The sequence below is a fragment of the Mycteria americana genome, chromosome 2 (genome assembly GCF_035582795.1).
Source record: "Mycteria americana isolate JAX WOST 10 ecotype Jacksonville Zoo and Gardens chromosome 2, USCA_MyAme_1.0, whole genome shotgun sequence".
Taxonomy (NCBI): Eukaryota; Metazoa; Chordata; class Aves; order Ciconiiformes; family Ciconiidae; genus Mycteria; species Mycteria americana.
The window spans coordinates 81,592,070-81,608,475 of record NC_134366.1 but is presented as its reverse complement, the minus strand read 5'-3'; the positions used below and the strand labels follow the sequence as shown (position 1 = coordinate 81,608,475).

Sequence of the window (16,406 nt, the reverse complement as noted above, 5' to 3'; positions counted from 1 at the left end):
TTCTTCCTTTGTTTTTCCCATGTTTTACCATAAATAAACCTTATGCGTGGGGGAAAAAAATGAAGGAAAACACATACTTTTGGCTTGGTCATTTGTATGAGCTGTAAAAACCCAACTCTAATAAAACAACAATAAAACTCAAAGTCTTTGGGCTACATCCATTTCAGCTTCTTTCCTAGTTTTTGCCCAGTCTTCACAAAAGTGAATTCTACTTGCTAGCAGTATACTAACACCAACAGCCCTCAGCCGTTTAAACACTGAGTGTTTTGTCAGAAGGTCTCTTTATTTCTGTTACCGGAAGGGACAAAAAGACAAAAATAAGACATCCTACCCAAGGGGAAGTAGACTTCAACTCAAATCTGGGTTTCTGGAGTCCCTGCCCAGTTCTTTACCATGCTGCTTCCCGCATCACCAGGAGAGTGCAGCCAAGCAGAATTTGGGCTCCTGTTTTATGCTCAACATTATGTTGGTGAGTGACAACTGTAGCCTTGGTTTCCCGCACTGTCACTGCCCATTTCCAGACAGGGCTCTCGCCAGTGCCTGCAGCACTGTGTGTGTCACCTTCTCGTGGGGAAGCCGGGGAAGATAGGTGAGGGGTGCCTCTCTCCCCAGCCCTGACAGCACAGAGGGCTGCGGGTGAAAAACGCAGATGGTGCAAGGTCTGCAGAGAGGATGTCTGCTGCTCACCCCACTGCAAGAGGACACAGCTCAGCTGTTTATTGCCCCGGGCTGTGGGCCCAGTCCCTTGATCTCCACCTCAGATTCTCCATACACAAAAACCACCACGGATGGTACTTGGCCCCCGGTAGATGGGCGAGGACTCACCGAATGCTCGGAGGAGGCAGCGGGGGTACCCACCACTGAGCCGCCCCTGCTTATAACGGGGATGAGCAGCGCCCGTTATAAAGAAACGCCAGTCAGTATGTGACACACCGTGTGTACTAGTAACGGTTATCACCTGTCCTAACAGCAGCGGGTGACGCGCGCCGAACGGGCGCGATGCCTCTAACGGAGCCCAGCAGCGGGCGGCGCCGGGCCCGCCCCCACCCCCACCCCCGGCGCAGCCCCTGGGGCCGGGCCGGGCGGGCAGCGGGGCCTGCGGGAGGGCCGCTGCCAGCCCCGCCGCAGGGGTAGGCCGGGCGGCGGGCAGCAGGTGAGCGTCCTGTCCCTCCCTGCGGGGAGGCGGCGAGCGGCACCGCCGGCCCCGAGCTGCGGGGCGGGATCCGAGGCCGGGATCCGGGGCCGGGATCCGGCGGGGGTTGGGAGCCGTTGTGAAACCGGTTTTTAGAGGGCAGCAGGAAAAAGAGGAGCAGCGCCCAGCGCTCTCTCTAGGGAAGCGGTGCGGTGCATCCAGTTCCGTCCCCGGGCGAAGCGGGTGCGCCACAGCCGCTCAGCGCCGGCCCGGGGCGCGGGGGCGAACCGGCGCTCCGCGCTCCCGGCCGAGGGCTGGGTGAAGCCGGAGGGGAGGCGGCGTGCGGGGCTCGCCTCTCCCGCCCGCGGCGAGTCCTTCAGCCGCCGAAAGTCACCTCAGGAGAACGCCTACGGCCCGGCACGACCTCGTCCTCCGGCGGGGCGGACGCCCGGGTATGCCCGTGTGCACGCCCAGGCACCCGCACAGCGTTCTCCCCTCGCAGAATGGTGCATTTCCTACCGAAACAGCGCTTTTCCTTGTACCTTTTCCTGATGTTTCTCACATGAGCAAATTTGTCATTTGAGGTCGCAGGCCGTATCAGATTCTCAAGACAGAAGCTACGCGGTGCTTGCGGAAAATGGCAGGTAAGAACAAATACTAGTGCAAATGCTGTTCGCTTCAGGCCTGGGCACACTGGTACGTGGCATATCTGTAATGTTTAGTTGGGATACTAAGGTATTACTTCTGCAAATGACTTAAATTACTTCAGTAAGTGATGCCTTTGGAAACTCCGGCCTCTCTGAACACTGTGTCCGAGTGCCCTCAGCTCCACTGAAACGGAAACAAACCCGCAGCTTGCAGAGTTAATCTTACCGCGTCTGTGAGCTTGTGTCATCTCCAGCCACTGAACTACCTATTCCCTGAGAGTTAGCAGGAACAGCAATGAGGTAACTGCTCTTGATATTCCAGAGTAAGTTATGGAGCAGGGGTTTAAATAGTTTATACACGTGTTAAATTTATGATAGCACTTGACCACAATTTTAATAGTCTTTTGGCAAAGCTGTTGTTTCATGGATGCTATGCACACTGGAGAAGTAATCACCCCTTATAATTTAGGTTAAAAATGAGGTACTGTTTCTTCAAGCATTCAGCTCAGGTTCTATTAATTATCTCTGACACCTTAAACTTGCCTGTCACCCTGATGGTGCTCTGGGCCATACAGCTTCTGTGTCCCCTGGAGAAACGGAACTCAGGAGATGCCTGAGTTTTTGTGTTGGCAGTTAGGAACCAAGAGCTGCATGTTCTGCAGATCCAGTCATTTTCAATAGTCCCTGGAAATTTCCCTCTCTGCAGTGTTTATGTATAAACAACTACTACCGCATAAAAGTATTTCACCTTTCCCGTGTGTTCAGTGATGAATGATTTTTTTAGAGCATTATTAAAATGGAATGGCCTATGTACAATAACTAGTAACCTCTGATACACCTTGTTACATCAGTTTAAGAAGCTCCATCCCAACATACCCATCTTGCCACTCAGCTTACCTTAAATCCACTTTGCCAGCAGTTTGAGATACACTAGACAGCCCACTCTCACCATCTAAGAAAAAATCATGTTGCTTTCTGTTGAAGTCGCTGTGATGATGCTGAAGTGGGATAGTGGCATCTTAAACATCTACCCCGATGTCATCACTTGCGCAGCACTGAACTGGAAGATGAGGGGATCCCACATTGCAGTAGGAAGATGCTCTGAGCTCTTAGAAGTTGTTTCCACAACATTTTGAGGGAATCTAAGCTAGCACTGCTTTGATCCCAGCCCGCCCCTCACACTTGCGCTGTAGCTTGTCTGACCCAGCCTAGGGAGCTAAACCAGCAGACAGCTTTTTTTTTTTTTTTTCTGTTGTTGGGTGAGTTTTGGCGGGGGGATGGCAGTGAAATCAGATAAACACAAATGCTCACTCCAGAGGAGGGACTGGGTTGTGCTGATGCAGGGCAGTGTGATCTGCTATGGAAACAACACCCACTCTCCACTGAGTTCCACCTAGGAAAGCCCAGTGTAGCACAAGATTGCTGGGCTGGGGGCATTCACTGATTAGTTCCTCATGAGTCACTCATTGCTGCCAAGCAGGAGTCAAATGCTGCCACTGCCATTCTGTTTTCACTAGTTTTGTGCCGCTTGGAAAACACGGAAAACAGAAAAATGAAGGACCAGGCCCCCGCTCCACAAACTGTTTTGTATCTGCCTCCTATACTCAAAGATATCTTCTGGTGTTCTTTCTGCCTCCAGGGAGAAAAGTCCTGATAGTCTATGCACATCAAGAGCCCAAGTCCTTGAATGGATCTTTGAAGAGGGTTGCTGTGGAAGAACTGAGCAAGCAGGGCTGCAGTGTCACCGTGTCTGATTTATATGCAATGCAATTCGAGCCAAGAGCAACAAGAAATGACATTGTTGGTGAGACTAGCCAAAATATGCTTTTTTCAACAATAACAATGAGACAAATTTTCAGCTTGTCTATCCTGCTGCATTAACAATCCAGAACCATGCTGTTAGGTGCACTCTGAAAAATAGCTGCTATTATTTTGTACAAATATCCCTCAACTAACAAGACCTAGTTTTTTATTTTCTATTAGCATTGACTAAGAAATGTCAGTGTAGGAACCCAACAAGTATCATCTTTATTTAAATAAGCCTGATCACTAGAAATGGCCTCTCAATCAGAAAAAGGAAATATCTGTATAGTACAGATTTGTGAAAGTGTTTTGCCTTTAGACTAGAGTGAATGAGGGAAAATGTTATTTTTACAGTATTTGCAATCAACTGCAGAGACATTCTAAGAAGCACCTTCTCTTAATGAACAGGATTACAAATGCTTTCTGCAAGTTAGCTCCAGGCACTTAAGTGCTGGGGCTTTTGAGTTGTCTTGGCACCTCCCAACTACCTTGGTAGTATATGATTACTAAAAATGACTAGAGGATGAAGCTAAGACTTGAGAAAAACAGTGATGCTCTTGTTATGCTTATGTGGTATTTTCACTGTGCTCATACTAGCATTTAGCCCCAGTATTTTTCCAGGTTAGGAAACACAAAGCCATAACATAATCTGCGACAGCTGAAACTCTTTCTTTAAAACAAGAATCAAAAGGAAATAGTACATGTCCAGTGCAAGCACTGGCAAAACCAAGAAGAAACTTATTCATGACCAGACATAAGCATTTCTAAAAGTCCACTCCTGAATATGAACCTTGTCTCGTAGTGACATTACTGAGAGGGAAAAGGGCATTAGCACGTGTCCACAATCAATCTCTGAAGTCCATTTCTCATGGGTGGGAAATGCCTTCAGATACCGTTCTGTGACTTGCTAGAGTTTAGTTCATGAGGCTACTGCCTCTCTCTTCTGCTAGAGATTGATGATCTACTAGTTGAATCAGCAGAATGAATGTATATGTCTGATTCAGACATACTTGAATCAGCTCACCCAACTGTAGTGGAGTCAGCAGAGCCGGCCAACACTGAGTCCCCAGCCCCTGCTGAGTTTCCCAGTTACAGAGGCTGAAAAGCAGCTACATAGTGCTTGTGACTGCGTGGTGGTTTCAGTAATCCCTAATGCAGAGGCAGAGCAATTAGCAAAATTCTCTTAAATCCTCTTAAGTCATCCACCTGCATCACCAGAGTCTTGAGCCAAGCTTAGGTCCTCTTATTGCACTTCATATGTTGCTACAAAAAGGTGAAAGTTTTAGTACTCTGAGACACTACATTCCTCTCCAGTTTAAAAATCAAATCACCATCAGCCGTGATGATGCTGAATATCCACAAAAAAAAACAGAAAAGAAGGAAGTGGGGAAAAAAATGGAAAGCAGTAACTCAACTTAGAACTGTAGGTTGTAACCTGTATTTAATTGTTAGCTGGCTACGATGCTAGGAACAGGGCAAGCAATGACTGTTCACTTCTACCCACAGGTTGCTTGCACAACTCAGAAGAGTTCAATTATGGCGTGGAGACATGGAAAGCTTACAAGAGAGGAGGTTTGTCCAGCGATCTGATTGAAGAGCAAAAGAAGGTGCAGGAAGCAGACTTACTGATTTTTCAGGTCATTATTTTAAATTGTATTAAAAGACTTCAGTTGTAATGTACAGGGTTGAACAAAAGAAAAGCAATAGTAAGCAGATTATAGATTTCATTAGGAACGTTGAATCTAGCCAGAGTAAAAAAGAGGTGGTAGCTCTGCCATCAACACAAAACAGTCTGTATCCAGCGTAGCAATTTCAAGGTGTCAGGGTTTTCTGATAGGATGTGGATTTTAGAAAATATCAGAAATACCAGATCATGTGTAAGCATTATTCGTGCTAGCACAGTATGAATTTTTCGCACAAATAATGGCTCCACACTGGCATTTTTGAGGAGTAGGAAGGCATCTGAAATTAGAACCTTAAAACACCTGAGTAAAATTCACAGCAGTGCTTCACTTAAAAATTAATATTCAAAAGTAGTCTGATTGCATAGGTTTTGTGAAGACTGGTCCTTACACTACCTGCACTCCAAATCTATTGCATTGAGCAACTCAGACCAGAAAGTATTGAGTGCAAAATACTACTATAATTCTCAATATGAGAACCGTGCCATGTTATCAGGCATGTTATCAGGCAGCCCGATACTATCCCTTTGTCTTGGAGCTCACGCAAAGCAAACACAGGCCTACACACAGAAATGTGTGTAAGGGCTTAAGGCAGCCCTGCTGAGTTATAGGTTTGGGATATGGTAACAGACACCAGACCAACAGCTTTAGGAATAAATACTTTATCTCTAAGTAATGGTACAGTAACAAATACAGATCAGTAATACAATTATCCAGGTCATTACAACAGCAAATCCAGTAATTCAGCAGCACAATTATCCAGGTTGAAATGACAGCAAATCCAATAATTCACCAACGCTGGGTCAAACTTAGTGTCTGGATGCACAAAGACATACATGACCACGGATGTCAGGCAGGCTGGCAGAAAGCAGGGCAAGGCTTATTTTCTGGGCGAGCAGCTGGAAGCAGCCAGCAGGGTCGCGGAATTTGGACTTCCCCGACCAGACTGTCCTCATTTATTGCTGAGTTGCAGAAGCACTATCTGGACTTGCTAACAGATCATTACACCCCATCTCCGTTCCCCGCTGTGCCAGCTCTGTCCTCAGTGTCTACAAGTCCCAGAACTACTGTATAAGGCAATATTAGCTTTACATTTCTTTGTGTGCCTGTGTGACTGTTGGCCTTAGGCATAGCCTATGTATATTCCACTGTCTGATTCTACATGAAATTTAAGATGTGACCGTATCTCAATTAAGCATTTCGCTGTAAGTCTTCATCATTTTTACACTATTACTTCTGAGATAAGTATAGTAAAACATCTGCCAAAGGAAGTGGTTGTTTTCTGCTTTCTGTCTGTAGAATGCTATGAAGAGTTGAGTATGTTCTGGTGCAGGGGAACGAAAAAAAAGAAAGAAATAAAAAGAGCTTCTGAAAGACACCATGAAGTAATTTAAAATTTACTACAGACTAAACTCACCACTTCTAGAGATAGGGGTGATTGCATTGTTTCTGCATTGTTTCTGCATTGTTTCCATCTTGAATTAGGCCACACGTGGTTAAGCTTTTACAGAATTTATTCTTTTGTGCTGCAGTGTGTATAAAGGTTTAGGGATAGTGATGCAACCTAGAATAAGAGTCCAAAAAGCATTCAAAATAATGCAAATAAAACATGATAGCTCGGGCTGTAGTCCCATGGGCTAACTGGAGGATCTAGAAACGAAGGGTCCTACTGTTAAAGAAGTTGTTTTCTTCTCAATGAAGTGATTCAGGGTCACCGTGTCAGCAGGGTGTGAAAGTAAGTCTTTCTCAAGATCCCATGGCATTTGTCAGCAGACTGTCAGATCAGAACTGATCACCAGATGTCAATCCTGGTAAAAAGGCTCTCTGTGTGCATTTTGGCCACATTCTCCATTAGATCATATGTTTCTTTTGCATTTCAGCAATAGGAGATTCAATTCTCTACAGTCTTAAGTTTAAATGGCACCTTCCTGCTTCATCATATTCCAACTGTAATTTTTGTGGAAGCCCTCACATTCACCATGCTGTTAGTGTGCTATAGATGCTCAGGTATGTACCTGAAACCACTACAAACAGAAAGCACTTCAGTTATTTTTGCCAAGCATAGTTACTGCCTCTCCTGACAAAGAGCTGGAAGAAAGCATGTACAAGATCTGAACAGATTGAGAGAGTAGGATTTGGCCTGTAGACCAGGCCTAAGGATGTGCCGGACTCTCTGTGCTAACAAGGTTATTTACTTTTTGCCTAGTTTCCCTTGTATTGGTTCAGCATGCCAGCAATCATGAAGGGCTGGATGGACAGAGTCTTGGTCCAAGGATTTGCTCACGATTTTCCAAATTGTTATGATTCTGGTTTGCTCAAGGTATGTTTTTGAGGTTGTTTTATTACAATCAAGATTTGCATAATGCTCTTGATGGTACTGGTCTTTCTTTTCCATCATATTTGTTTAAAGTTCTCACTTTACGCTCTCCTGAAATAATGCTTTGGTGACATGTTGAGTAACTTCCTGGCTTGTTAAAACTGTCTGAAAGGTAGTACAATGAGGAGAATGCAGTGGTTCCTAACAATGTAAGCAATCTCCTAGAGATTTTTAGTTGGTCTACAAAATGGACTTTGTAATTTGGTAGGTGTATCAGAGTGCACTGGGATGGCATACAGCTTGCAAACAGTTTAAATCCATCCATTTCCTAAAACTATAGTCTGTCATTCTTCCCACCACAGTAGGGCTGCACAAATCTGTAATGAGTAACATACTGGAATAGGTGACGAGATCCTGTTCTGGATTAGATGTCAAAGGTTGGAATTAAACTATACAACTTAATCAGAAACCTGAAACGCGCAGTGCACGAGCCTCTGTCCCAACTATCTCCTTTCAACCTTTTCTTCTCTGTAGCTTATAAATTAGGCAAGATCAATATCTCTAGATAACAATTCATAAATTTTTAATTCTCCACGGCACTGGGAATATCCCTGGAAAATTTTGGCCCACTGTCTGATGGCTCTTGTTTGGTAACAACTGCAGCATCCAGAAACAATCAATATTAGTTTCACATTTATGTTTGCTGCATATTAATCTCTGTAATTTCTGCTCTTCTTAACAATTCCAAACACTTCAGTTTGTTTAAATTTCAGAAATGGCTGCCTCACTGAGATGAATAGGAGTGATCCCCAATTATCATAGCTGCATGCTGAGTGCAGGCTCAAGGCAGTTCAGATACTGCACTGGAAAAATGTTATTTCAATTACAGAAGCTAAAACTAAGAGGATAGAGGCTAAGCACAAGCCCATGGCTAATACCATAGTCACAGAAGCAGAAGAAACATGGAGGTTTAGAACACCTGAGCAATAACTTGTTCTCAAATTATTCCTTGGCAAGTGACAAGAAAGCCCAAGTTTGAAGGGGGACTAGCATTCAGTTTCTGCATTCATGAAGGACAGGAATAAAGATATTCTCAGTAACAGAGTGCTTTCCAGCCACAGTTTTCCAAACATTGCATAGGGGAGAACAAGGGTCAGCCCTGCTTCATACAAGGGCATCAGACATGCAATTCCTTTTCTTTTTAAGCTGTCTCTGCCAAAAGCCCCGACACCCAGCTCCAGTGTCTAGTTGTATGTCGTCAATCTTTGCCTCAGAGCTGCCACTACACATAAGGTCTGGGAAAGAAAAGGCCACCACCTCCTCTAGAAATTTATGCTGTCCAGGTTCCCCTGAATATCTCTTGAACTATTCAGCCACTGCTCTTTAAACACGCCTAACTCACGCACTGCTTTCTTAATTCTAGAACAAATTAGCCCTGTTTTCTTTCACCACTGGAGGAAGCGAAGAGATGTATGCAAAAGGAGGTATCAGTGGTGATATTCGCTATCTCCTGTGGCCCATGCAGGTATAATATATGAATATTTGGTTGTTGTTTGCCTTAGTTTTTATTATTCCAATTATTTTTAACACTTATATTTCATATAAAATATACAATAAGAAAGAATTAAGTTGTCAGTTCAAACCGTCTGCAGGTTTTAAATTGGGCCCTAGAATCCTGAGACTACTTTAAAAGTCCACAGAGTTTTAAAGTTGTTTTGTGCCCCTTCCTCAAGACTGGAATCTGGAGAAAGCTTATACTATCAGCCTTTTAAGTTTCTCTGGTGTTATAGGATTTCCTTTAGCCCTAGCGTGCAGGATTTCTTTTCCCCATAGCTACCCGATTCATGTAGGATGTGAGGCAGGAGGGGAGTCACATATTTTCCTGGCATTAATGATCAGCATATGAAAGTTAGCATGCCTTTTCTTATTGCTACCCTTTTATCAGAAGTAGCAAGCATGCTTTGAGAAATTTAGGTGGTAAGGCAAATTGTGCCAGCTACTTTTTGATACATTACAATGGACGTGCTTAAATTCTTTGGTCTCCTATCCATTGCGATATTAGTAGCTGTCTGCCCTTGTGAGGCTATCTACCTGCAGAGCTTGCAAGCCAACATGACAAAGAATGTGAAACGTAACTGTGAAGTCAGAAATACACAGAGGGAAAATGGCAAGTTGAGCTGATTTGAAAGGCGCTAGCCTTCATTCAGGATCATTTGGCTAAGCCAAAGGCAAAAGGTTAAAAAAAAAATACTTAGAAGTAGATGAGAAATACACTGCAGTTCAGGAACAATCTGTGGAGATTCAAACAGTACAATGAACTTTAGGCTGTCTCTGACCCTTGCAAATTTAATAGCATACAGCAGCCAAAACAAACAGTTCTGTGGGTTTAATAGCACTTAAAAATAAATTCCACCGAGCAGAATAAATGAAGTTGATCTTATTTTTCAGTATTGTACGTCATTCTGCTTAATGCCTAGCCTTCAATAGTAACCGCCAGGATAGGTAATGAACTTTTGCAATTTGTTTCCCTTCTCCTGATAAATGCACAGGTTTAGAAAACCTGCCTTATATTGGGTCAGAGAAACAGTTTCAGATTTGAATCTTCCACATTCTTGAATTGAAAGTGAAAGACTAACCATTTCCTGAGGCATTTCTTTCTTTGCTTTGAGTCCAGCACGGAATCATGCACTTTTGTGGTGTCAAAGTCCTTGCACCTCACATCTGCTTTGCTCCGGAGTATGTCTCTGAGGAGAAGAGGAAGGAGATGCTGATTGCCTGGGCCCAGCGTCTGAAGACTCTTTGGAAGGAAGAACCCATAAACTGCTCTCCTGAGTGGTATTTCAAGTAATGTTCAGGTACAAGACTACAGAGAGAAGATTTTTTTTTTTCTCCATTCTTTTTGTTGCTTTATGTCAATATCTGAATGCTAATCTCCTAATTCTAATGTATTGTAAGTATCTTGAGTACTATAGCTAGCAGCTTAACTGACAATATAGCATTTATCTTCATTGATTCCTGAGGGATTCTCTTCAATGATGGGTGCAAAACTCTTTGTGAAGAATTATCCTTGCTCATATAAACAGTGACATCCTGCCTACAAGTCGTTGATAACACAAGCGGTATTTAAATGCAGATTATACCGTTGCTGCTTATGAAACAGTAAAGTACACTGTCAAGTTTATTTTAACACTTTTTGTACCAGCTGCCACTTTTTTTTATTTTCCAGGGAATATGCTGCCCATACTCAACCTTGTTAAGGCCAATCCTGTTCTTTTAAATGAGAGCTCTACACTTGTGCCTTTGAGCTATGAAGCCAGATCATAACACAAAAGGATGTAGAGTTGCACAGTGACTTAGCTGGAAAGCCTTGTGGACAGCCTTAGGCTTTTCCACATATTTACAAAGCAATATTAAAGCTATGACAGGTACCAGAAAAGGAAAAAAACCCAATACTAATATCGTAGTATTATTGCCTTTCTTTATAGAATGTAGGTCCCATTTGTAAAGTATGTAGTTCCCTGAAATCAAAGGGAGTTCTCTATTTTTTGTTATCCTAAGTAGAGACAAAAAGGAATCCTATCTGCTCGCTGCCCCTTCACACCAGTCAGTATTGCTGTTTGGGTCTGGAGGGCTGGGTGCATCCCCTCCGGCATCACTGCAGATGGGCTGCTTTGGAGATCTCCTGCACCGGCACTCGGCGAGGCAGAACGCCTACCTGAAAACCTGCAGGAGCACTGTCTGTCTATGAGCCAGGATCTAGTGGGACAAAATAACTGTCTGGCTCTTAACATCCGTGATTTTTACCTTGAACTTTAGTGGGATTATTTTTGTGCTTGAGAGCTGTTAACCCTTTTTGTGCCTATGGCAAAGCGTGGGTTTCTCGCTTAGCTACACAATTTCTTGCTTTGATCAGTTTACCTAACAGCTGGCTTTGCACTTTGATTTTAAAAGAACGTGGCCTGAATAAGGAACGGTCTTCTGTGTCACTGTCAAATGACACTTAGGCTTCTGCATACAGAGCGTGCATCTGCCATACGTTCTTTGTAGCAGCCTTGTCATGCCCCACCCTTATGTTTCTTGGATAACAAACGTGCTGAGCCCAGATTCGGGAGTGGCAGTGTAAGCTGGTGCACCAGACTGGGAATTGCTACCACAGGGAAAGAGTCCCACATTCCTGTTTGTCACCATATGAAGGGCCACCTCTAGCAGAGACAGACCCCTGAAAGCAGTGCTGCCCTAAGCCGTTGCAGATGTCTGCTTCAGTGCGTATGAGTCAAAGTCTTTATGTTACACAAGCAAGAAATTTGCTTTCGCTCAGTAACTCTTGTATAGGAAAAAGAAAGTGAAAGGGAATAAAATGATAAATGTTATACACGTAAGTTGTGGGGAAAGCAGATTCTTGCCCGAAAGACTTAAGGAAAACAACTTTTAAGTTACCTGAACAGAGACTGAAGGACAAAAGCAAATATTAAAATTGTATAGGAGAGGAATCATCCTTATGTTCACTGTTTTCAGTTACCAGACTATTGAAGAAAGAAGGAAATGGATATGAAAGCGGAAGCTGCAACTGTCAAACCAAATGTTACTGTATTGGATCAATCGCAGAGCTTAGTGGGTTTAACTGTTAGATGAAGAATCTCTGACCTATATGATGAAGATACACTTCTCGATGCTATTTGGCAGACGCCTGCCAGCTCGCACACACGGTAGCATTAAGTGCCTGTGTTGACTGGATATTTCTAATGTAAGTGTGCAAGAGTGGCTGTGCTAGGTCAGAACAAGGATCCTCCAACCCCGGGTTTTTTTTCCCACAGCAGTCAGTGGTTATAGGCCAGGAAGAGCAAGCACTTCCCCTGAATACTGTCCTGGGCTCCGACTATATTTAGTCTGGGGGGTTTCCTGAGCTATATATGTGTTCTGTATATTTACCAAGCCAAATAGATCTCTGCTCTGAATTTTGTTCGGTCTTCTCTTGAATTCACGCCAACTTGAAGCAGCCAATATTTTTTGGCAAAAGTCAGCAGGTCAGCTTTGTCTTTGCATGATGCATTGGAGTGGGAAGGGATCCCAGGGAGGGTGAAGCATCTGGTTCTCAGTAGCTTCGTTTGATTCCTCCCAGTCAACAGTAAATGATCAGTCCCACCCGTTCTTTTACACAGTACTAAAGTTTTGTAGATGTGTGCATCACCTCCCCTCCTAAATAATCTCCTTCCCAGGCCATGGAGTCATGTCCTGTCCTTCCAAGAGAAGACGTTGGCCTTTGGTCACCCTTGTTGCTCTTCTCTGAACCCCTCCAGTCTCACTATCCCGTTACTAAGAAGAGGGGACCAGAAGTGCACGCAGAGTCAACTCCAAGAGTCAACTCCAACAATGACTCTTGGATTCATATGACTTTCTCTGCTCCTTTCCTAATAATCTCTGACCTACGATTTGCTTTAGCTAACATTTTCATCTGTTGTAACCCTAGATCTTGGCCATCGGTGGTATCAATGGTAATGGTCAGCTCAGGGGCCATTATTTTATACATCAATTTAGGGGGTTTTTTTCCCTCATGTGCACTCCTTTACATAACTTGAATTTCACTTCCTGTCTCATTGCCCAGTCACTCAACCATTTTTCCAGAACTCTTCACAATCTGCTTTCCTTGTCCCCCCTGCTCTGAGTAGTCTGTATCATCAGCAAACTTTCTCACCCTCATTGCTCATAGCCTTTTCCAGATCATTTTCAACAGCTCAGATCCCTGTACTTGTAACCTCCGTCTGTTCTGAGAGCTGACCATTTACTGTTGCCCTCTTTGTCCTATCTTTTAAACATGTCTTCATGCCATGACCTTCGTTCTTATCCCCTACCTGCTTAGTTTCCTTAAAAAAAATTTTATATGAAACTTTGTCAAAAGCCTCTTGGAAATGCAAACAAAGGAATATCAGAAATATCATTCCAATTTGAAAGCCACTGTACAAGGGGGTATATGATGGGGGGGGAAACTAAGAACCACTATTCAACTGTAACTTTCTGCAGTCAATCTCAGTCCTCATCTGTGTAGTCTATTCTCATAGAGAAATTGTTCCATGTGCCTCATAATTCTTGTCACTTTCCTTTATTTTGTGTCTAGCTCTCCTATATCTGTTCAGAGAAGAGGTAATCAGAGGTGTGAGCTGTGTCTCAGCTGTGGACACATAACATTAAACCACATTTGCTGAAGGGTGCTGCTCTTGCAATGCTTTGGAAGCCAGTCAACTGTGCAGCGACAGTGGGTGCTGAGCCAAGAGTTAACGTCCTTGTCCTGACATGCTTTCAGTGCCTGCTATACAGCACACTGTGCAGCGGCGCACGTATGTTCTGGCACATGCCTTTCAAAAACTCAAGGGAGAATTTTACCATGTAGAAGACCAATAGAGAGTGGTCTGTGATTGATAAGGAGAGATAAAGGAAGTGGCAGTATTAGTTTCTTAGTAGTACTGGAAATGTTACAGCCATTTTGATCTAAAAAATGATTGCCCTGCTAAATCACATTATGCTAAAAGTCAAAATGGGCTGTGCTGTAGTCCTGTCAAAACAGCATTGATTTCATGAGGATAAAGCTAGAATTAGGTGAGTAATTTGTAGCCGTGTTTCAGGCTGGGGAGAAGGATATAAGGGCAACATGCTTTCCTCTTCCATTTAGTCTGGGGATTTGTTTTCTGTTGCTGGTGGTCCTCCTCTCCCACACACTTTCAGGCAATGCTCTGATCTTTTTCTCGGCCAGTTTGTTCCAAAAATCATAACTGAATTTCTTTTATTTGATGTTCTGAAATGGCAGATAAAACATGCTTGCAACTTCAGAAAAACACAGGGAAACAAATAGATCCCCATCTGAACTATGTTATCAAGAAGCCTCATGGCCTAGAGAAACTAGAGAAAGATTGATCTCTTGCAGTAAGGTGCTTTTAATCCAGGTTTCAAAAAATTAACATTTAACAGCAGGTGTAGATAGTTCTTTCTTTGGTTTAATATTTGATTCCTGGAACAAATATTAGGGTTAGGGTTAGGGTTAGGGTTAGGGTTAGGGTTAGTAAAAAGCGAACTAATAGGCTTATTTTATTTTCATTAATACTAAAATTGAAAACTTCTGCTCACATAAATGCATTATTGTGAAGAGCATTGAAACTGTACTAGCCTTATCATCCAGTTCAGGATAACCTTCCCTTCTTCTCAATCAGAATTAAGAAATTTCTCTGTAAATTCAGATTGCATTTTTTGGATCAATTTCTTTTCCCTATTCATTTCAAGAAGGAATGTCATAACTGGCAACACTGACCTCTAAGCACCAACAAATAAATGCTAATTTCTATCTTTTTTTGCCTAGCGCTTGTTGGCAAGTCACCACTGAATGAGACTGAAACCTTTTTAACCACGCAATTCTTCAAAATTTAGCCATTTGACTTCCTGCCTTCAGCCCACGTCTTCAGCCACATATACAATACGAAGCTCAAAAGCAGAAAAAACAAACCAAAACAAAAAAACTCAGAATTAAAATGTTATCAAAAGATTTCTGTAAAGCTTAGGGTTGCAACAGAAGACCAAAACTGCATGATCGGCCCACCAGAGATACCTTGTCTGGATTTGCTTTATCTAGTTGACAGATGTCCCAGATTCTCTGTACTGCAGGTTTAATAACACCCTCCTTACGATAGCTCACAATGTGGATGGACATGAAATGTCTGTATTCAAACTACAGTGAGCTTAGGTTGGCAATTCAGCATAGCTGTCCTGAGTCTCCTCATTACATAGGTGTGATCAGCCCTTGCATCTGGAGCTGTCAGAGCATTAAACTCCTGTTCTGGCTCAATACCAGCTGATCCGGAATCAGTGGAAAACAGGGATGCGCTGGGCATGCGCCAGTCCCATTGCCAACTTTTTTTTAGAGTGGAAACCATTACACTCAGCAATTTTTGGAGAGTTCCTGGAAAGAAGCCATTTGTTCAGTTTGTCCAACAAGGTGTAGAAAACTGTCTCAAGGCTTGGAGAGAAAACTTCAGCTTGCAAGTGATCACCAAGGCTGTTCTACCTCTCCGAGACTGCAGCTGCCCGCATACTACTGTTTCCCATCTGTCTTTCCAAAGAGATAGCCTTTCAGAAAGCTGGAAGTTAGGAGCCAACTGCTCCTTACAGAAGCACGTGCTGGCCAGCAGAAGGCACAAGTAGACTGTGTCTTCTCCTAGAATGGCAGATAAGGGTACATAGGTGGTTTAGGAATTCAGATAGTACATTGCTGACAGGGAGAAATAATGAGTTCTGTGCTTGGAGAGTGCCAGAGGCCCAGAATATGCCAGCATGACACACCAGTGCACCCATGTAAATCTCAAAGGCCCGAGAATACTGAATGGGGTTCTTTTGTTTGCTAATGTTTTGTTTGTATGTGGCAGGAATAGGACAGGTACAACATAGCCTCAGAAGTCCTCCACAGCTGTGGAACCCTACCCATGAAATCCACCGTGGGGCCTAGCAGAGAATTAAATCAAACCCTCTGTGGCCGTTGTGCTTCTTCCAGATCTGACAGCCTAGGGCCTCAGTTGCCACCACAAAACAAGACCAGGCTCCTGGACCACTTTCATTCTCTCATCACTATCGGGCTTGCCCTCCAGCTTTAGAAGGCTCCCTCCCTTAACACACAAGTTGTGCACTGCGGTTGCCCTCCCACAGCTGCTGCTGTTCTGGTACTGCTGAGCCGTGAACTCCACAGCATCTGTAAAGCACCATGGGGAACGCAACAGTTCCCCAGAATGGGAAAAGTCATGACAGAGAGGGTAGGCACTCGTCATCGCCATCATTTCACTTGAGGAAAG

The 16,406-nt window shown here is 43.7% G+C and overlaps 1 protein-coding gene across 2 annotated transcripts; it reads left to right on the top strand.

The window, feature by feature from the left end:
- Positions 1-1,043: 1,043 nt before the first annotated feature.
- On the top strand, positions 1,044-13,487 carry NQO2 (N-ribosyldihydronicotinamide:quinone dehydrogenase 2). Of its 2 annotated transcripts, none has more exons than XM_075493932.1 (8): positions 1,044-1,153; positions 1,717-1,776; positions 3,419-3,583; positions 5,089-5,219; positions 7,471-7,584; positions 9,005-9,106; positions 10,256-10,436; positions 12,097-13,487. In XM_075493932.1, the coding sequence occupies exons 2-7, from the start codon at positions 1,770-1,772 to the stop codon at positions 10,427-10,429; spliced, it is 693 nt and encodes a 230-aa protein (XP_075350047.1). In that variant the 5' UTR covers positions 1,044-1,153; positions 1,717-1,769; the 3' UTR covers positions 10,430-10,436; positions 12,097-13,487. The 2 variants fall into 2 exon arrangements, with proteins under 2 accessions (XP_075350047.1, XP_075350048.1); XM_075493933.1 differs by having other exon boundaries at positions 1,056-1,153; positions 1,724-1,776.
- The last annotated feature ends 2,919 nt before the right edge of the window (positions 13,488-16,406 follow it).

Coding starts and splice junctions, on each gene's coding strand:
- NQO2 (XM_075493932.1), top strand. Junction 3,584..5,088: donor AACAAGAAATGACATTGTTG/GTGAGACTAGCC, acceptor TTCTACCCACAG/GTTGCTTGCACAACTCAGAA. Junction 7,585..9,004: donor ATGATTCTGGTTTGCTCAAG/GTATGTTTTTGA, acceptor TCTTAATTCTAG/AACAAATTAGCCCTGTTTTC.